Genomic DNA, 21,391 nt, shown 5'->3' with positions numbered 1-21,391 from the left:
CTTGGAACAATGGAAAAATCAGTCAGATTCTTAAAAGAAGGATTTTATTTAAAAAAAAAAAAAGAAAGGAAAAAATCATCTCTGTAAAATCAGGATGGAAAATATTTTACAGGGTATTCAGATTCAAAACACAGAGGATCCCCCCTCTGGGCAAAACCTTAAAGTTACAGAAAACAGGAATAAACCTCCCTCTTAACACAGGGAAAATTCACATAAAACAAAAGATAAACTAATCCGCCTTGCCTGGCTTACCTATACTGGTTGCAGTATTGGAGACTTGGATTAGGATGTGTTGGAGAAGATGGATTTCTGTCTGGCCTCTCTCAGTCCCAAGAGAGAACAATCACATAAACAAAGAGCACAAAACAAAAGCCTTCCCCCACCCCAAGATTTGAAAGTATCTTGTCCCCTTATTGGTCCTTTGGGTCAGGTGCCAGCCAGGTTAGCTGAGCTTAACCCTTTACAGGTCACAGGATGTTGCCTCTGGCCAGGAGGGATTTTATAGCACTGTGTACAGAAAGGTGGTTACCCTTCCCTTTATATTTATGACATCCCCCATCCCTGAATGCTTGTTAAGCACATTTAGCTTGGCCGCCTAATAGCACCGGTGCGTTACAGGCAACACTTTACAATGTGGGTCCTTACACAGTTGGTTTCCCTTCCTCTTGTCTGTCTATCTGTCTCTCTCTCTCTTTTGCCATTTCACCCTGAAAAGTAACGTGCCTCCCAGATATTGTCAGAAACAATCCTGGCTCCGATTGCCGTGCGCCACAGAGAAGCGCCGCCAAGATGCCGCCTTTTAAAAGATAGAAATTGTCAATAAATTACAGGCCTGGCTCTCCCTGCATGTCCCATGAAGCGGTGGAAATTGAAATCCATGTCACTCAGGGAAAATGGGGCTTCTTTCCCTTCCTTGACCCTGCTCCTATGCCTAAATGTAGGCTATAATTAATGGGAACGAAACACAGGGGGGTCGGGGATGGGATGGAGAATCAGCGTGAGCAGTCACCTTGGAGTGCAATCCTGGTCCCTGATAGCTGCGGGGGAGAGACAGAGCAGCCTCCATGTGGGTGTAAGTTGCTGCTAGGTGGGAGTGGGGTGCGGGGAGGGGCGGGGTGCTTGCTGTTTTTAGGCTGCCCAGGGCCGCCCCTCCACACACACTCCGGGTTGCTTCCTTTGTTTTTTGCTACCAGTGTGCGGCCCTGGTGTGGGAAGAACGGGGCTAGCCTTGGACTGGTGAGTCGCCAGGATCCATGCCACTTCCAGGCAGAAAGTGGAGTTCTTTCTGCTCCCCTCGCCAGTCTCATGAGGAAAAGCTGGTGCTGCAATGGGAGGTGCTAGGGGCACAACGCTTCAATCTCCTCACCCTCTCTTTCGTTCCTCTCTTTCATCTCTTCCTCTCTCCCTCTCGTTTGCAGAAATAGAACACCAATTTATGCGGCGTTGCAAAGGGAGGGAGGACTCCATGCTATGCCAGGGCTTGGCACTGATCCTCCTCTGTCCAGACAACTTTCCTACTTAGCAAGGGAGGTGGCCGTGGTTCTGGGGCAAGCGCAGGCTTTCTAGATCTGGACTGTCTCATGCTGCTCCACTCGGGGCGCTGGAGCAATGTGTGTAGTGGGGGTGCTGAGAGCCATTGAACCCAACTGTAACCCCTGCATATGATGGAAACCGCACCAAGCCTGCTGCAGCACCCCCTGCACCCTTAGTCCCAGAACCTATGGCTTCCCCCATGGAGCCCAGTTGTAGCCCAGTGGAAGCCCTGCTGAGCTAGTTGCATGGGGAATGCAGGGCTGGTCTTGGCCTGATGTGATTTCAGTCAAGTTGTCAGAGTTCCCCCTTTGGGAGACATTTTAGAGCTGATTCTCAAATGGTCACTCCCTCGACCTTTTTGGGAATTGTCTGTCTTCTTCTCTGTTTAAACAGCAATGGGAGACTGATGTGGGATTTCGCAGGAGAAGCAAAACTGGCTCAATGAGCAGGCAAATTGGTATCAGCTGACGAATGATCTGGAAGGCTAAGCTCTGTTGTCAGAAATGCTGAGGGACAGAGCATCCGTGACTATTGGCGGGTGGTTGGCACTGTGATCAGCGATATGCGCCTCCCCGGAGAATTCTGGTGAAAGCAGAGCTGTGAGATTTCTCCCTGGCAAAGGGCTTGGGCTGCAGTACTCTTGCCAAGGATGTTACTAGGAGAGATTTCAGGACTGGAGTGCAGAGTTGGAGATCGGCTGACAAAGCCCACAGAATTTCAACTTCATGGTAAGGGGAGACTGGTGAGAATCCCGTGGCTGAGCAGATAGAGATGCCTCTAATAATCCCCTCTCTCTGGTTTCTCTTTCACTGAGCTTTCCCCTCTGTGAGAGGTTATAAAAGGAATGTGATGTATCTTAACCCCAGAAATGATCTCTTCCTGCCATACCAACCCCTATGCAGCTGAGAACACAAAGATTTATGGAGACAGTGAAGGCCAGTCACTCAGACATGTAGGGAGGGGGCCAGATGGGTCACCGTTCACAACTTCCTGTTGATTGTGGAAGAGGAGAGGATGTTCTTGTGGTTAAGGCACTGAGCTGGGACTCAGGAGAGCTGGGTTTAATCCAGCCCTTGAGCTCCCGCTGGGGAGCGGGGTTTCGGGCTTGCCCTGCTCTGGTGCTCCAGACGGGAAGCAGCGGCATGTCCCCGCTTTGGCTCCTATGTGTCAGAGCAGCCAGGGGGCTCTGCTCCGCACGCTGTCCCCTCAGCTCCCATTGGCCAAGCGCTGCAGCCAATAGGAACTGCAGCGGCGGCACCTGTGGATGGGGCAGCTTGCAGCAGAGCTGCCTGGCCGCACCTCTGTGTCGGAGCTGGAGGAGGGACATGCTGCTGCTTTGGGGAGCTGCTTGAGGTAAAACACTGCCCAAAGCTTGCACCCTTGAGCCAAAGCGCCGCCCGGAGCTTGCACCCCTGACCCACCCCTCTGCGCCCCAACCTCCTGTCCCAGCTCTGATCCCCTCTGCTGCCCTCCAACCCTCTCATCCCATGAAGCACCCTACTGCACCCCAAACCCCTCATCCCCAGCCCCACCACAAAGCCTGCACCCCCAGCTGGAGCCCTCACCCCCTCCCACACCCCAACCCCAATTCCATGAACATTCATGGCCCGATGAACAATTTCCATACCCAGATGTTGCCCTTGGGCCAAAAAGTTTGCCCACCCCTGTTTTAGACAGAGAGGGAATTGGTCCTAGTCTCCTGGTAGACATACAGGCCTTTGCTCAGCCTGTCTTGAGCTACCCCTTCTATTTTCATATCAAAATGATGCAATATTCCTGAGGTGCTGGAAGGCAGTGTTGCAAAATGGTTTGATTTAAGAATGTAGCTGTTGCATTAGGGATATAGGCTGTGCAATACAGGATCAGATCAGTGGTCCATCACATCCGGTCTCTTCCTTCCAGCACAAGCTAAAGATGAAGTTCCAGTGGAAGGTGGTGGGGGCCTGTAGATATGAATAGAGCTGGTTGAAACATGGAATTTCCATTCCACTGGGAATACCTGACATTTCATAATTTCCCAAATCAGAACCAAATGTTGAAATTTCAAGTTTTACCATGAAATGGAAATTGTGAAATAATTTTGTTTCCAAAACAGTGAAATAACCTTGTTGAAACATTTTGTTTTGACTCTATCATTTCACATTTTACGTTGTCATACCATAAAAGTCTAAATGACAAAGTGGAAACAAAACATTTTGATAATTTCCTTTCAAAATTTTGTTGAAATTGATACATTCCTGAGAAAACTTTCAATTTTGCCAAATCACCATCTTCCAGTGGAAACCTGTTCCATCAGAAAATGTTCTAGCAGCTCTCCTTCCTCCAGCACGAGCTAAAGATGATGTTTCAGAGAAAGGTGGGTTGGGTTTATAATTATAATGAAAGAAACTTGGATTTTCAGTTCCTTGGAAATTCTGGCATTTCAAACTTGTCTTTCATCTTGAATCAGAGCGAAATATCAACATTTCAAAACTTATCACAAAACAAAAATTCTGAAACATTTTGTTTCAGAAACATCAAAATAATCTCCTTGAGGTATTTCAGTTTGGTAAGGTCAAAACGTTTCATTCTGACGTTATCGTTTTGACTTTTAGTTGGTATCATTATATTGCAACATATGAGTTGAAACCATAAAGTGGAAACAAAATGTTCCTGTCAAAATTTTTGATGAAATGGGACATTTCCACAAAAATGTTTTGATTTCTTTGATTCAGCATTTTTGGACAGAAAACAGTTCAGTCAGCAAATTTTCTACTAGTTCTAGTTATTATGCACCTAGCCAGTTATGCAGAGATGTACATGGGGGCAGTGAAGGATTCTTTCCTGACCCCTATAGTGTTCAGCTAATACCCTGAAACGTGATTATTTAATTGTATTGTGGGAGCACTTAGGAACCCCAGTCATAGACCAGAACCCCATTGTGCTAGGTGCTGTACGAACACAGAACAAAAACACGCTCCCTGCCCCAAACAATTTACAATCTCTGATTCCTCTTATTTTCCTTATTAGCTACCAGTGTTAGAAATATTGAGAAATGTGGCCAAGTAGGAGCTAAAACCAAGCCTAAATTTACAGAAGCTACAGCAAGCATGTGTCAGAGCTCCCAGATGTTGCTGAAAGTATTTCAGAACAGTAATGAAATGGAAAGAAGCAACTGCTAATCTGAGGTGTCTCACAAGGAGCAGTTTGACGGGTGATGGGTGGCGATTCCCCAGGGGGTTTGAACCAAGGGACTGTCATCACAGGGGTGAATAGCAGCTGAAGACCGGGCAGAGGTTGGCACATCACAGTGCAGCAGATGGGCCTGGCTCAGTCCCTGATGCACATAGAAGTGTAACGAAGAAAAGGGATTGTGTGGCATGGACCTCACTGCCAGTTCAAGAAAGGGCTTGTTAAATTAAAAAGTACAAATAAATAGCTGGTAAAAGCTGAAGTATGGGAAGTTTCCAGCCTGCTCTGAACAGAGTGCACGCATGCTTTGAATCCAAGCATAGCCCCTTTCTGGGCTCTGCCTTGACTGATAACTTTAACAGCAAAGCAGACGTTTTCTGCTCAGCTCTCCCAAGGGTTTTCTTTGCCAGGGTCACTTTGTCCCAGAGCCACCTCTGTCTGCTCCTGAAGGAGGCTGCAATCCTGCACACATTCAGACTGCAGCTCTTTGGATCCACTGGCTAGTACGATTCAGCAGAATTACAGTGCATCTTGGTGCAAGGTTCGAACACCTGCTCTCAGGGTGACTTAGCAGACGAACACCGTATCCCCAGGCAGATTCTTAGAGTCAGCCAATCTCTCCCATGCTGGCTGTAAGCAAACACAACCCAGTACATTACAGCTGTCACTCTAACATCTAGACGGACCATTTTCTGGTCCTCAGAAGGAAATCTGAGCAGGAATTCACAGTTACCTAATTTCTTTTGTTGGGGGAACTCAGAGTGTGTTACACACATGTTCATTAAGCCTCAGAACATGTCTGAAACAGGAAAGTATTTTTATCTCCAGTTCAAAGATGGGGAAACTGAGACACGTGTAGTGCGGTGTGGGGTAGTGATTTGCCCAAGATCACACCGGACAGGTCTGATCCTTAGAGGTGCTCAGCAACCACAGTTCCCACTGAATTCCATCCTGAGATGTCACGGACTTTCCCAAGCCCCTTTTGGTAGCTTCAACATATGCATACATTAGCGACCCAATAGTCTGCCAATATTGGGGGCCCAATCCTGCAGCTTTCACTCATGAGCCGTTCAGTGAAACAAGGGGGGCAGGATCCATTCAATGGATCTGTCAGTGTTCAAACTCTTAGGATCATGCCCGAAGTCAGTGAGAGCCAGCCACAGTACCCACGAGCCCGGGCTCCTAGTCATCTGCTCTAACAGGTCCATAAACGATAGCATGAACATTTTAAAATTATATCTATATCTATATAAATATAGATAGATATATAAAAATAAATGTAAGCTAGGAGGGAATGTGTCATTCTGTTTAATTTCCAAATCCATTACTGATTTCCCTGTGTTTGTTGTCGCTTGGGAGTATTCTGGGAAAGGCAAGATATTGCAACGTGTGATTAGAAGCTCGAGAGACAGATGGATTTGATCATCTGAAACTAAAATAATGACTGATCATCTTGAAAAGGCGGGGGACGGGGGGAGAAAAGTATGGAAAATAGTGGCTGTTATTTCAGAAAGCAGTTGCAACATATTTTGCTCTGGCAAGAGGTGTTACCCTCCAGGAGTGTCCTGAGCATTAGTGTAAAAGCTGCAAGTGGGACTGCCCCAGCCAGTGAAGGTGATGATAAGCTCTGCGGACATCATTGCTCTGGAGAGGGAGAGGCAGTGATCTTCACTGAATAGAAGGGGAAGAGCAGGGGGATGGCAAAGAGAAAATGAGATTGTTTGTGCCCCTTACAGATGTGGCACACTCCATTTCTAAGTTTCTTTGGTGTTGAGTATCTTCCTTTCCTAGCAACAAGAGCGCTGGAGACAGATGAGATCTGAGTGGCTGGGGAATGGAGGGAATAAAGGCTGGAGTTCAGTCACAGGAAGCTAGAGAGGAACAGCCTTTGGTGCTAAAACGGGAGAGCTTTTGTGGGGAAAGGTCTTTCACGCTCATGCATGTATGGCTGAGAAGAGACGGGATTAGGGGAGAAGGTTTGGGGTGTCCTCCTCACTTGCAAATAGTGCAGGGCAGAGCTGGGACACAAGTGGGTCCTTTCCTAGTGAGGGGATTCTACCCAAGCTGACCGGCATCCCAAATTCACCTGCATGAAAGCTAACAGACCCCTTCATCCCACTGACATGGAAGTGAGGAAGGATGGTGTAGTGTTACCAGCCTAGTACTTGGAAGGCCTGGGTTCAAGTCCCTACTATGCTATGGACTTTCGGCAAGTCACTAAGCCTCTCCGTGCCTCGGTTCCTCATCTGTATAAGGGGATAATAGCACTGCTCCGCCTCCCAAGCCGGTTTTTGAGGGATAAATTTGTTACACAGGGGGAGGCGCTCAGATACTATTCTAATGGGAGATATGCACGTAGCTATGATAGACAGGCAGGAGCACCTCCAGCTCAGGGTTCTTGTGGGCCGGCTAGGTACTGAGGTTTGCAAGAAAACTGCTTTGCCGGCTCACAAGCCTGGAACAGGATGTCAGTAACTCAGCCAGAGGTTAGGGGTCTGTTACAGGAGTGGGTGGGTGCGGTTCTGTGGCCTGCAATGTGCAGGAGGTCAGACTAGATAATCATGATGGTCCCTTCTGACCTTAATGTCTATGAGGACATTGGTGGGCTGGGGGGAGGAGGGGTGATCTTCCCACCAAAGGAGGCTGGAAGAGAGCTTCTCATCATCGGGAAGGGCAGGCTCAGCGTGGCCACAGGTGGGTCTCTGGGCTCACCCTATGGGGGATCATCATGGTGATGGACATGTTTCTCCCATGGCACAAGCCCATGTGGCGATGCAGCTTTTCTGGCCAAGGGAGTCCTGCCTTTGTGGTGGCTGGAAGATTGAACCTTTACTGCTGGCTAAGGAAACTGAGCTTGTTGTTTGGTGGCTACTTGGCTGAGGAGCTGGGTGTTGAGGTATTTTCCGGGCAGATAGAAGATACGTTTCAGTGTTAGACAGATATTAAAATGAGAGGGATGTTAAAACGATAAAACGAGGTCTGATTAATTCTGATGATTCTTGGACACTGTGCCTTTGCTCTCACGGATACATGAATTATAGGCCTGCAGTTTTAAAGGGGCCTTAACCTGGCCTCTGATTCTGTGGCTGCAATTGATTGCAGCCACAAATGATGGCATATGGCTCTCCCACTGCATGATCTGCAGGCGCCATCAGCCAGCGAGATGTCTGAGTGCTGTGATTTGCAGCGACTGCGAACTGTGCTCACGTTTCATTGCAGAGGCAAATTTAGAGGCGGTTCAACATTTGGCCCTAAAATATCTTGAAATCGTTGTGGAAGTGCTCCTGAGAACTCTGTCACCCTGTGAAAATCAATAGCAGAGACGCGTACTGCTAGGAGCACTCAGGAAACCGGGCTCCACAAGTACAATGGAAGGACTTTGGAAAGCAAAAATTCAGCCTCTCAGCAGCCATTTCCAGCCAAGTGTCTGAGGCCGACATTGCTCCTGCAGCAGGGCCGCACTGTACACAGAAGTGGCTGATGCTGTCTGTATGTTGCGGTGCCCCTCCCAAGGTGTGCTTTTTTCTTTGATCACTTTAGTCATGTAAGTTATTGTTGGGCGAGATTTTCTAAAGAGACTAGTTCTCATGGGTTAGCTCCAGTTCTGGGCTCCCAACTTGAGATACTTTAAAGGGCCCTGATTTTAAAGCTGGGTGGATTTTTCTGTGCACATTGTTTTTTTTACACACACACACACACACACAAGTTTGGGGGGATCTGAAACTTTTTACCACATTTAGATTGAATTCAGTAAATAGTTTTGCTTGGGAAAAACCATTTTGAAGAGTCAAAATGTGTGTTTTGATTTTAAAACTGGCCAGTTTAAAACATGCACAAAAAGTTGAAAAATACCCAAAATCCAAATGAAATACTCGGGGGCGGGGTGCGAGGGGTGGAGAAGAGGAATAGTTTGGAATCAATTGAAACTTTTCCATTAACTGAAAATGAATTAGAAAAAAAATAACGTTGTGTATCAATTTGGAACATTTTGATTGACATTCAACATTTTTGTGTTTTCCAATTCAATATTTTTTTTAAAAAAAATGTGTCCCTTCAAATCTAATCAGTTTTTTTTTAAATTTGGTTTGGCCCCTGGCATCAAAAACTCCATTATTTGCTTAGCTCCAGTCCTGAGCACCCATTTTTTGAGGTGTCTCATGTTGGACACGCAAAATTTGGAGTCACTTATGAAAACCTTGGCCATTGGGTTGCTTTAATGACTTCACTGCTGCCCAAAGGTGCTTACGCTGACAGCCTTGGAGACCGACACTCTCCCCTCCATCCCCCCTCCCCCGGTCTGTCTACGAGCACAGCCCTGGCTATCGCAATGCAGGCTCTTCTGATCCAACAGGGTCACCATTTTGCACAAAGAGGTTAGTTCCATTTCAATGACTCGTTGAGCCCAGGAACTCAACAGCGGTGCTACCTGTGGTGATGGATTTATAGCATGTGGATGTGTAGCCACTGAGAACTGGACTGAGACCGGCAACTCGCCTCCCATAAGGGGTCAGGAAGGATTTTTCTTCCCTGATGCACGATTGGCCAGACGTATTGTGGTGTTTGTTTTTTGTTGTTTTATTTTTCCGCTTCTTCTGAAGCGTCAGGGATTGGCCACAGCTGTATATGGGACACTGGATGGGGTGGACCAGTCTGCTCAGGGGGTCTAAAGAATCCTCTTTCTAGATGCCTGGTTGGTGTGTCTTGCTCACATGCTCTGGTCATACTGATTGCCAGATTTGGGATCCGAAAGGAATTTTCAGGGTAGATTGGCTGGGACTCTCCCCCACCCTTTCTGTGCAGCATGGGGTCTCACCTGCTGAGACCATCTGACTCCATCTCACCTAATCAGTTCCCTGCCTTGGACATTGGTGCACCTTGGTCTCTCCCATTCTCTGTCTGTGACACACAGTTTATTGCTCTGAGGACTGATATGTTTAGTCCCAAGCCTGTGGGGTTAATAGAGGGGTAGTTGGGTGGAAATAAACGGCCAGTGATATACAGGAGGTCTGACTAAATGATCTAATGGTCTGGCCTTAATATAGAACTCTGAAGACACTGGAAAGTCCTTTGAGGCAACAGCTGGTCACCCTCAACCTGAGCTGCATTGAAACTGGTGATCTAGACACTGGATCTTCCATTGCCTGTCTCCAGAACCATTCGTGCATCCTGGAATGCATGCCTTGTGTGGCTAATAATGCAGATATCCTAGACATAAGCGTCTAAATAGACGTAGACACACAGACATACGATTGAGGCATTTGCATTGCATTTCAGAGCAGATCAGATGCATGCCAGTGCGTAGCTGAGATCTCAGTACAATGTTGTCGTGTGACGGAACGACAGGAACACCGAGGGTGGCTGTTTGTCTTGGGGCTGTGGGTGAGGGAATGAATGCCTCCAGGGATTAATTATAGTCTGTGCCGTTTCTCACCACCACTGAAGCTTGTCTCCAGTCCAACTCAGGTGGGCAGAGAAAGTTGTTACCATCTGGTAGCTCTTGGGTGGCTTGTGCGAAATGAAAGTTGGTGGCTTCAGTCCCGTTCCCAGCCCTCAACCCCCGTTGGTAATCTGGGCAAGGAGTGTGAGAGTCTGAGTTCACCCTGTAGATGGAACTCCCCATACTCTCCTCTAGAGGTCAGGGTTGAGTCACATGGCGGGGGGGAAGGTTGCCCTGCTGCCGTCTGTGTCGTGCCTGTTCTGTGAAATATTTTAGTCTTTCAGGCTGCGAATCCGGCACGTTTCACCAGCCCCAAATCAGCAAGCTAAAGATTAGTAAAGGAGGAATGGCGGGGTTGGATGAGCGAGGTGCATAGAGCAGCTGGTAGAATAATCGAAACTGCATTGGCTCAAACTTTCCTAGCCTTTGCATTTAACCTTCTCCAGGCCCCTTCCAGCAAAGCACTTAAGCACATGCTTAACTTTAGACCCACTAACATCAGTGCTTAGACTTATATGTCTAAAGTTAAACATGCGCTGGATCAGGACAGAGTGCTCAGCACCTTGCAGGATTGAGCCAACCCTTTGGATAGCCTCAGTCCAGCAAAGCACTTAGGCCCCAGTTCAGAAAGCAATGTAAGCACATGGCTAAGTCCTTTCTTATTCAGGACAGCACTTCAGCGTGGGCTTACCTTTCAACAGATGTTTAAATCTCATTGATGTCAATTATTCAGAATAGGGGTTACTCACATACTTATAGTCAGACATGTGCTTCGGTGACTTGATGGATCTGGGAGCCAATTCTTTGCTATCCCATGCACCACAAGCTAGGTGCAGGGCTTAAGAGCAATGTCAAATTCCCCGGAACTGTTTTGAAAAGAGTGGAGACCCCAGCTCACCTCCATGCTGCTGTTTGCTTCCACCACTGCCAGGCCATCCCTGGACACCCGCCATCCTCTGCACAGCACTGAAGCTTTGCTGGGGGAATCTGGGCCTTCATCTCATAAACATCTCCAACAAAAAGGCAGCTGATATTTCGAAAATACAGCAGAATAATAAAAACGGGCAATTTACTCTCTGCAGAACCACTTCATTAAATATTCTTTTTTTTAAACTTAATAATAAAAAAGGGAAGCCGAGCTGCAAAAACCCCGTCAGGCAATTTAGCTGGAGAGTAAGTTTCCTCTCATTCGTGTCAGTAATGAGGCATTTCTGATGTTTCCAGTGACCCCGGCACCCATCTCCTTTCTAACGTACTTTGTGAGTGTGGATGAAAAGCGTGCCTTTGCTTATTGAAATAAACAGGGACCGGTCCATACACTCATTTCCCTGGGGAAACAGTCCTCTGTGGCTTTCAGCTGTCATTTCTTTAATCTCGTCTTCAAAGAGCTGCATCTCTTCTGCTTTGGATTTGATTATGCAGGTGAGTCTAGACAGAGTCTTTCTTCTCAGAGTCCTAGATGGCCAGTGGATTGAGCTGGGACCCAGAGAAAGGATTTGGCAATTTGCACAGTGGTGAGTCACCTTAATGTTACCAAGGTGAATGGACCTTGGTTCTGGACCTTGTTCTAGCCTTCAGTTGATCAATGGTTGGCTGCTGATCTGCAAAAGGTGTTTATTGTTGTTGGTATCATGCTAGCGACATAGAATGTCAGTGAGGTTGGTTAGTGTGGTCTAGGGGTTAGAGCAGAGGCTGGGGAGACAGGACTCTCGAATTCGATCCCCATCGTCTCGCTGTGTGCCCTTGGGCAAAGTCATTTAAAAACAGCAATTCTAGGCCCAAATGTACCTAAGTAAAAATAGCACCTTCTTATTCAGCATCTCTGCTCCCCATGCACACACAGAGTTCTTTCTGCTGACCGGAGTGACAAAAATAGACGAGCTTCTCCTCCTGCTATACCTGCAGAGCTAAGGCATCTGAGAGCGAGTGAGCTGGAATCTATTCCACTGTTCATCATCCGCGGGCTGTTTACCGAGTTGCAGTCAATGCCACCTGTGCAAACCTCTTGATGGCAGTGGGGTTGCATGGGAGTAGCTGGGGGTCTAATTTATCCAGCAGAATATTTATTACTAGTTACGTTGCTCCAGAAGGCAGGAATCTAACTTGACTCTTGGATCCCAAGTGGAGTTTTTAAGGCTGGAGAGGTGGGAGGGAACAAAACACATTTGTTTGTTCTATAACCTGAGCAGTTTGGAGTGACAATAAGCATGTGACATTTGCTGTCACTTTTTAACCTTTCCATGCCTCAGTTTCCTGCTCTGTAGAAGGAGTCAGATAGTTGAACTACCTCCTGAGTTGAGGTTTAATTATGTAAATGTTGTTAAAAAGACCTTAGAGCATTGTTCATCCAAGGATCTAGAAGTTTCAAGTATTCCTCTTATGGTTAGTGATTTCAAGGGTTCTGTTCCCATCTCTGCCACCGGCCTGCTGGGAGGCCTTGGGCAAGTCACTTCACGCCCCATGCCTCAGTTTCCCTGTATGTAAAATGGTGGTGATGATACTGACCTCCTTTATAAAGTACTTTAAGATCTTTGGCTGAAAAGCATTACAGGAGCTAAGAAGGCATTAGCCCTTATGAGGGTGATTTTGTTGGACAGCTAGTGGATTGCAGAAGCTATTAGTCTACATGGAGAAAAGAGTCAGGGTAACTACTGATTTGTTCCAGGTGTTTAATGGCATTATCTGGCTAGCAGGATACAGAGTGCTGTCCCCTGCCTACCTCCACCCTTCATGGCGTGGTCACAGCAGGGGAATTGGTGAGGGTTGTGTCACCAAGGATTGCCCAGACAGAATTATTGGCCGAGTTAGCTATTGATTTTCTAATCATTTTCAGATGATGTCCTCCCTCATCCTGTGTCACTGCAGAGGAGATTGCAAATTGAACTGCAGCTGGATTGATGCTGGATTGATTAGAACTCACAGTAATTATTGGGTCTCTGCTGCTCAAGCCAGACAGATGAATGTTAGCAATAATGGATATGGTTCTTTATCAAAGCGCAGAAAATGCACACCAAGTACTGTGCGCATAAGTCCCCCTGGGTGCAGAGACCAGCCCTCCAGAGCAGCTTATCCTGTGCACAGAGGTGTCTAAATACAATCTGTGGACACATAATTTATGGTCCACAGCTGCTCTTCCCATAGAACTGCTGGGTAAGGACAGTTTTGGGGTAAGGGCAAATTCGATCAGCTGCAGTGTTTTTATTGGTGACAGGCAAGCAACAAAGTTCCATTCCTCTATCAAGAAAGATAGAAGTACAATTATGAGGGCATGATCCTGGGAGGTGCTGAGTGCCCTGTTGACTGCACAGAAACACCCACCTACTTTCCCTAGAAATTGGTGATACAATGACTAAATGCATTTGAGATCATCAGGTTTAAGGCCAGAAGGGACCTCCCACTCAGCCAGGTAGACCTCCTATATATCACAGGCCACTACACACCACACAGCCACCCCCACACCAAGCCAGCCAACTAGAATTAGATCAAAGCATGACAGCCCTCAGGAGACTAAACTATTGCATACCACAGGCAGAGAACAAGAGGTAAATAGAAAAAGCTAATTTTAAAAATAAGACTGCAACAGAGATCCATGCGTATGCCGCCGTCTGGCATGTGGAAGGTTGCTACACTACAAGCCTGCCCTCTCCCTGAATAGAATATACCAACACATTCCCTGTATCAATTGCCAGCCTGACCCTTGTGATCTCGCTGGATGGAGATCAAGAGACCAAGCTTCTTGAGCACTGCCTGCCCGGAGACCATGCAGAGCTGAAATTACAGCACTTAGGCCCTGAGTAGGGGTCTCCATGAGGCATTCTGGAAACCCAGGTGCATTATCCTGGCCAGCTCCATGGTCCCCTCCCTGCTGGTCCCTGCTTGGTAGATTCGGGCCAGAGCCTCAGTTGCTATAAATTGGTGTGTCTCCCTTGAAGTCAGTGGATTTACACTTGCTGAAGATTTGACCCTCATGGTCCTTGAGCAATCTTGAGCCCAGAGACTAATGGTGTCCAGCCCCCTGTGTTAACCCACATTAACCCTTTGTGGCTTTTTGACCCTCTGTAAGTGGAGAGGTTTATGATTCTTCTACCCCCTCCAAGGTGGAGGAGTTGGTCCGTTAGCTCAAGCAACAGCATCTCATGTGTTTAGATCCAGAGGAACCAGGTCCAGTCCCTGTGGACGAACCATCATAACACAAGGAAGGGGAGCTCCTTGCAGCTACCTCTCCCTAACTTGCTGCATCCAATCAGGGTTCAGAACTGACGTTGCTCTCAGACCCCTCCTGCTGAGCTCTGAGGCTCCTAGGCTTTGCAAGTGACTCCGAAACACTTTCAGGGACAGGTCTGGTGTACACTAAAGAGTTAGGTCAGCCCAGCTACATTGCTCAGGGCTGTGAAAAATCCACACCCCTCAGCTACGTAGTTAAGTCGACCTAACCCCCAGTGTAGACAGCGCTAGGCTGGTGGAAGAATTCTTCCATAGGCCTAGCTACTGCCTCTTCAGGACGTGGATTACCTGGGCCTATGGGAGAACCCTTCCCACTTCTGTGGGGAATGTCTGCACAGCAGCTGTGCTGCTGTAGCATTTCAGATGTAGACAAGCCCAAAGACTGAACATGCCCACGTGCTAAGTAGTTTGCTACATAGGGAAAGGTTTAAATTGAAGTACAAAGTACAGCCAAGATTCCCATTCCCCCAGTCCTCAGGATTGAATTTATTGTTGCCTCCATGTCTGTATGTCTGTCTGTTAAACATCCTGTTGCTAATTGCAAAGCGGACTGGCTCCCTTTGGCTGTTGCCCATCTCACTGTGTGCTCCGAGGAGGGCTTGTTATGCCTCTGACCCTGCCAGGGAACCTCCCAGTATTTGTGCAGTGTCAAGGAGATCTTCTTCCCCAGGGGTACTCTCTGCTGCAGTGCAACAGCTGGCTTGTGAGCTACTTCCCTGCAGATGGGGGCATGGAGGTGAGGGAAGGGGACTCTCTTTTGCAAATTTCACGCTGGAGCAATTTGCGTTCAGTAATTAATGCACATTGCAATGCATAATTACAAACAGAAACAAAGCACGCTTCCTGATGATTAAAAATCAAGTTGGGGAAGTATTCCAAGGGGCAAACCTCAACCAGAACGTGGCTACGAACCACGGAGAACGCTCCGGGGTGAGTCTCCATCAGTCCAATCCACCCTGAGCTACCACAGGGTGCCAGCCTCTTCCGCCAGAGACAGAAAAGGGTGCTCCCATGGCACTATCTTTCTTAAAGCCAACCTGCAGCTCCTGAATCAGGCCATGTCTACACTGCATGGTCTAAGCAGCATAGCTGCAGAGCTGTATCTGTATCAGCATAACCCTATACTCTAGATACAACCCACAGTGACTGAAGGGGCTTTCCCATTCCTGTAGGAAAGCCAGCTCCTCAAACCATCCTAGTTAGGCCAATGGAAGCATCACTCTTCCATCAATCTAGCTGTGTCTACACTGGGGGTTAGGTTGGCGTAGCTCCGGTACTCTGGATTTTCATACGCAAAGCGCCAGAGTTATATTGACCTAAATTGTAAGTTTAGGCCAGGCCAAAGTCAACAGAATCTATGGGTGTGACCCTAAAGCAGGAGCCCCGCCAGTTCCCCTGGAAGTCAATGAAAGGATCCTCATTCACCTCAGCGGGAGCCCTGTTGTTATGGTCCGACCCCTTGGAACGAGAGGCATCTCTGTTTCAGCTACACAAGGTGCTGTCCATGCTCATCAGTGTCTGAAGAGCAAAGTCAGTGCAGAGATTGAAGCCAGGGCAGCAAGGAGAAACTTTGGCCACTACTGCAGTCAATGAATCTTTTCCCCTTTTGTTTCTGCCTGTTTGCACAGCTCCTGTTGCTCTTCCATTGATCCGCACAGACTAGAAATGTGGCTTGTATCTATACAGCCACAATTATTCTGAGCCTTATTTGTCCAGAGTGTTTAGCAATAAAATGTAACACGTGCGAGAGGCATCTGTCCCCTCTTTATATCCATGCTGGGAGTATGAACTGAAAAAGCTTGTCGCAGGTTGCTGCAACCTCCTCTGGTGCCTTATGGGTAAGACTCGGAGGTCACAGAATCTGCGATTTCCGATTTCCAGAGACCTCCTGACATTCTCTGCTTCAGCCCCAGGGGCTGCAGGACTCCAGCTGACAGCCAGTGGGGCCCTGGCAGGGTTTCAGCAACGGGCGACAGCAGCGACAAGTGACAGGGCCCCCCCTGCAACGTTCCAGCCACAGGTGACAGACTCCCGAGGGGGCCCTCCTCAGGGTTCCAGTGACGGGCAACAGCCTCATGCGGGGAGAGGGGGACGTCTCGGGCGAGCGGTTGGGGGGGTTCCGTTTTCTCTTTGGGAAATATGGTCACCCTGCAGCTCCCAGCCACTGTGTGGGGAAGGGGGAACCCCGCAGCTCCCAGCCACCACGGTGGTGGGGGAAACCAGGGAGCTGCAGCAGCAAAAGTCACAGATAGGTCACAGCTTCCATTAATTTTTGTTTATTGCCCATGATGTGTCCGTGACTTTCATAAAAATAACCATGACAAAATCTTAGTCTTACTTATGGGTATCAGAAGCTTCGGTCTCCAGTGTGGCCAGTCCTGGCCCTTTCCCCATGGCTAGACATGCCCTCACTCTCCCCCTCCTGTGAAAAGAGGTGTCATCATTCCCTTGCCCATATCTTCTGGACAGAGAAGCCTTCTGCCTCTCCTGCTGTTCCTTGTTCCTTTGCACGGCCCGTGCTCCAGTGGCTGAACCGAGGATCCCAGGCTCTCATGGTCCATTCCACCTAGTTCGCAGCTCAGCTGGAGAGGAAGGAGTGGCCTTCGGGAGCTCACTGCCTGTTGCATCTGCATTGGCCCTACAGGGAGGCTGCACCGCCTGCGGGAATGACAGCAATCACTCAAATGAATTAAGTTTTATTTTAAGGAGCTAGCGCCGCAGAGGGGAGGGACTGAGACAGGTGACAGGAGCTTTCCAGCTGAGAAGCTACAGGACTATCCTGGGCATGTGTGGCTTTGCACCGTGAGCAGCCAGAGTTCAGCTGTCATCATACAGCTAATGGCCTGATGCCCAGGCATCCATCAGACCTGGCAGCTTGGGTCTGGAGCGGCACCTGGCTGGGTAGCCAGCTCGGGAGGAGGGATCTCCTGGACTTTTATTACATGTATGGCATTTTGCTCGCACAGAAAATTGATTTTCTTTTTTAAGCACAAAATATAGCAGTTTTATAACCTTTCTTCTGCTTGACAGAGGCCATTTATAACCTGCCTTCACTGCTACATGTGCAGGCTCTGAGCTAACTCATCTTCAAGAACTCAGTAATGCATTTTTAATTGTGAGCTGTTCCTAGGTGAGATTTATTTTTTCCGAGGACTGGTCCTTTTGTTGTGTTTTAGGTTGGTTTTTGTGCGTGTTTTTTTTTTTTTTTGTCCTGGTTTTGGATAAAAGAAAATAAATAAATAACAAAGGTGGCCACGGAAAGCACTTTAATCAGGGTGGCAGATGATTGATGGCATTAGGTGCCTGCTGTTTTTAATCTTTTGGGACAGGGAAAGCCAGCCGGAGAATTGAAATGAAAACCCCGAGCAGAGCCGGATCCCTAGCTTGTGCAAAGCGGCCCGGCTCTGCTGGCTTCAGTGAGGATCTGTCCTTCTGCAGTTGTCTGCTTCAGTGTCAGCCAGGAAGGCTGCCCCCTGCCGAGAGCTACTGCAGAGCCCCACCTACCTACTTCAAAGAGGCACTGGGCTGCTTTTTGGGAATGATTTTAAACGGGGTGGGGGGGTTTGAGATCCCCAACTATGAATAAAATGCATCTGCAGGCTTAAACAAATGACCGATACCCAGCCAAAATCCCCACTGACTCCAGGAGGGCCAGGACCAAACTCACAGGAGTCCATTTACTTGGGATGCCGTCCATAGTCTGTGCCTCCCATTCAGCATCATGCGTTGCCATTCCCTAGCGCCCAGACGCTGCCCGGGTAAAGGACTCCAGGGAGAGAGGTAGGTGGGGCTCTGCAGCAGGCTCTGACTGGGGTGTGCCGTGAAGATCCTTGCAATGGCTCTTTTCACCAGAAGATCCCAAAACCCTTTGCCAAGGGGGTCAGTATCATTAGCACCATTTGCCTGAGGCACAGAGCAGGGAAACAGGCGAGGGGCAGAGCCTGGAGTAGAACCCAGCTCTCCTACGTCCCAATCCGGTGCTCGTCCCAGTCCACACCGGCTTCCCAGGTGAACTTGCACCTGTGGAGACCTGAGGTCGGGTTTTCGTGTGTCCTCTGTTAATGCCGACAACAGACCTGAGTTCACCAGTATAACGCCGTCCACTTCGCTGGAGTGGAGCCTGCTTCCACTAGGAATGAATGTGGCTCCCGAGGGCGGAGAGCTAACTCACAGCAGGGAGCTGTGTCCCTGACACTGGCTTACCTCCAGTGGTCACACTGTCACCTCCTGCAGGGAAAACGCCCCCAGCCCTGGGAACCAGCAGGGTGAAGCATCCCACTCGCCTTAACGTGTCCCCTCTCTTTGCAGTGCCCGCAGGAGCTGAGGCCCATGAAGGACGGCACTGGCTGCTACGACTATTCCAAGGGGATCGACTGTTCGGATGGCTTCAATGGTGGCTGTGAGCAGCTGTGCCTCCAGCAGACCCTTCCCCTGCCGTATGACCCTTCCTCCAGCGCCATCTTCATGTTCTGCGGGTGAGTCTCCTGGAACCATTGTGTCAAAGGGGTTCTGCAGCTTGAACGGAAGACTTGAGCAGCTGGTTCCTCCTCTGCCCTCTTCCCTCCCACTGGATTCCTCTGAGCCACGTCTGCGTCTGTACTCGCATGTCTCTCTGTCTGCGTGGTTGGACCTGTCTGGCATGGAGGCAGTAGAGAAGTATATTAGCTCAGAGCAATGGTGGAAGTGGCCTGTGTGTGTGCACATATGGAAGCATAATTCTGTTCTGGCTGCACATCCATGCAAGAGCTTGATGACCCAGTATGCATCTGTGGAAATAAACGAGTAACTGTATGTGCTGCGTGCTCCCATGGGGGGAAAGATTATTCACATGGGGGCAACAAGTTGCGATCGCATACACATGCCGTTTTTGATGGTGAATGTATGTGCCTGCTGGCCTGCAGTGTAAGCACGTGGGAATGATCTGTGTGCACACGGACAGTTCTGTCTCCTACAGGAGTCTGTGTGAGAGAGAAAGAGACTGTACAAGTCAGTCCACGTCTTGTTATATAAATCCCAAACTATTTTGTGCCGGGTTGTTGTGGTTTTGCTGTGCCTCTCTTTAAATAGAGTTTCATCCCAGAGCTTGGCCAGGATCCTAGAATCCGATGTGATTGAGCATTTTCTCTAAGGAAAATCTCCCCAACTACAGAATGCTCCAAAGGGAGCTCTGTGATCATCTGGCTTTATGCGGCATGGCTGCAAAAATAGCCATCCATCACACAAGCCGCCCTATGCACTGCCCTGGTTTAGAGGCGGGGCAGATTGTATCCCTTTATAAAGAAATCAAGAACATAGAGAGAAAGAAAGAAAGACAAATCATAACATCACACAATAAGTAAATAATAAAGTAAGATTATTGGCTACACCTTTGCTAATGCATATCTGCATTTACACATAATTGTGAGCACATGCATTAACCTACTTCAGATCTTCTAGCTACAGGGGAAGAGGTGGTAATGGGTAGGTGAGGGAAGGGAGCAAGAAGCCATTTAGTGAATGAAACATCTGGGCCCAGTCGTCCCCTGGAAGGTAGCAAAAAAGTGCAGAGGGAGAAGGATTTACAGCAGAATGCACTGAAATGGAGGGGTGCATCCATTCATCCTGCACTGAGCGCTATGGCATCTGAGTGCCTACATGCCACCATTCCCTAATATACATGACTGCAGGCTGACACGCAAGGAGGAATGAAAGGGGCCTCTGGGCTCACAGCAAACTCTTACATGGGAGAGGGGACAGTCACAGCGCGAGAGTAAAAGCCATCACAGAACCCCGTGCCCAGCCTTGGTGACAGTGAGGTTCCAGAGGCAGGGACTCTGAGGCATCTCAGTACCCAGCCTGGCTCAAGGCAAAGGCCAAATGGCTCCCAGGCAAGTGGGAAAGTAGCAGGATACCCCATCAGCAGATGCAGAGGCACAGAATAGAGGGAGACATGCGGCATCTGGCTAAAACTGGTGGGTGGTGGAGAGTAAGAGGGCACTGAGGAACAGGAAAGCCATGCCCCTAACTAGAAAAAAAACTGCAGGGAGCATTGATGGGCACCTGCCCTGTTAGGCCTTTGCAGACATCGCTGCCCTTCCTGCCGGGGCAGGGGAGTGTTGTGCTTGGTAAAGGCAGAGTGGCTGCACCTTCCTGAGTTTATAATAGCCACTGTTCCAGTTTGGGTTTGTTTGGATGGAGGGAGGGAGCCTGGGGATTGTGTGTGTGTGTGTGTCGGGGGGGCGGGGGGAGATTTCTCCCAGCACCTGTGCTTCTGGGGTCCAGCCAGAATCTACAGGCAGGGAGCTGGTGAATCCCCTCTCCCCCAGTGCTGCTTATCTGGAGAATGCTGCTTTCAGGCCATAAGCTGCATTACACACAAAGCCTTCATGCGTCACTGCCCTGAAGTCACGTCAGATGGAGAGGGACTGGCAGGACAGGCCCAGAGTGTATGTGCGCAGCCTGGTCTATCACCACTTTCCTCTGGCCCTGCTCAGACAGCACAAATCTCTTTTCCTCTCGGTGCCCAGGGAAAAGCGGCATCACAGTGTCCACCATTCTTCCTGTAAGCAGCTGGGGAACCTATCAGCCAGCAGCAGGAGCCTGGCTGATCACAATCAAACGGGGATGTTTCCAATATCCCCTGTGTATTAGGGTCCCAAAGTGGAGTTCTCCACCAGCTCTGGCAGGCAGAAAAGGAGCATAGAGGCTATATAACAGGCTCCCCCAAGCTTCCCAGACACATTCCGCCTCTTGCCTGGTGGCTGCCGCCAGTCAGAAAAGCACTTTGACCTTCAAGGAAATGTGAGTTACAGTTCGTGAAGTGAAGAAACAAATTCCTAAAAGTAACTCCGAGGAACATCTGTCAGCTCCTGACACATCCAGGTGCTCAGACGGCAGAGATCTCGCTGAGCCCCAGCCGTTCACAGCTCTCAGGGGACCCAGCTTTCTCAGCCAGTTTCTTTCCTTTTATTTTTTTTCCCCTTTCTTTATTGCTTTGCTATTTGGAATGATTGTGTTAGAAAGAGAAAACACCCAGCTTCCGCAGCT

The 21,391-nt window shown here is 48.7% G+C and overlaps 1 protein-coding gene across 2 annotated transcripts in view; it reads left to right on the top strand.

Annotated features, from left to right (window-relative positions):
• Positions 1-21,391, top strand: part of ASTN2 (astrotactin 2) — a 592,122-nt gene that overhangs the window by 322,761 nt on the left and 247,970 nt on the right. For both annotated transcript variants that reach the window (XM_043530271.1, XM_037879485.2), the window contains one exon: positions 18,674-18,840. In XM_043530271.1, coding sequence (XP_043386206.1) covers positions 18,674-18,840 — 167 coding nt within the window. The remainder of the gene's footprint in view (positions 1-18,673; positions 18,841-21,391) is intronic.

This window comes from Chelonia mydas, chromosome 16 (genome assembly GCF_015237465.2).
Source record: "Chelonia mydas isolate rCheMyd1 chromosome 16, rCheMyd1.pri.v2, whole genome shotgun sequence".
Taxonomy (NCBI): Eukaryota; Metazoa; Chordata; order Testudines; family Cheloniidae; genus Chelonia; species Chelonia mydas.
The sequence above is the reverse complement of the archived record's forward strand: the minus strand, read 5'-3'. Positions and strand labels throughout refer to the sequence as shown.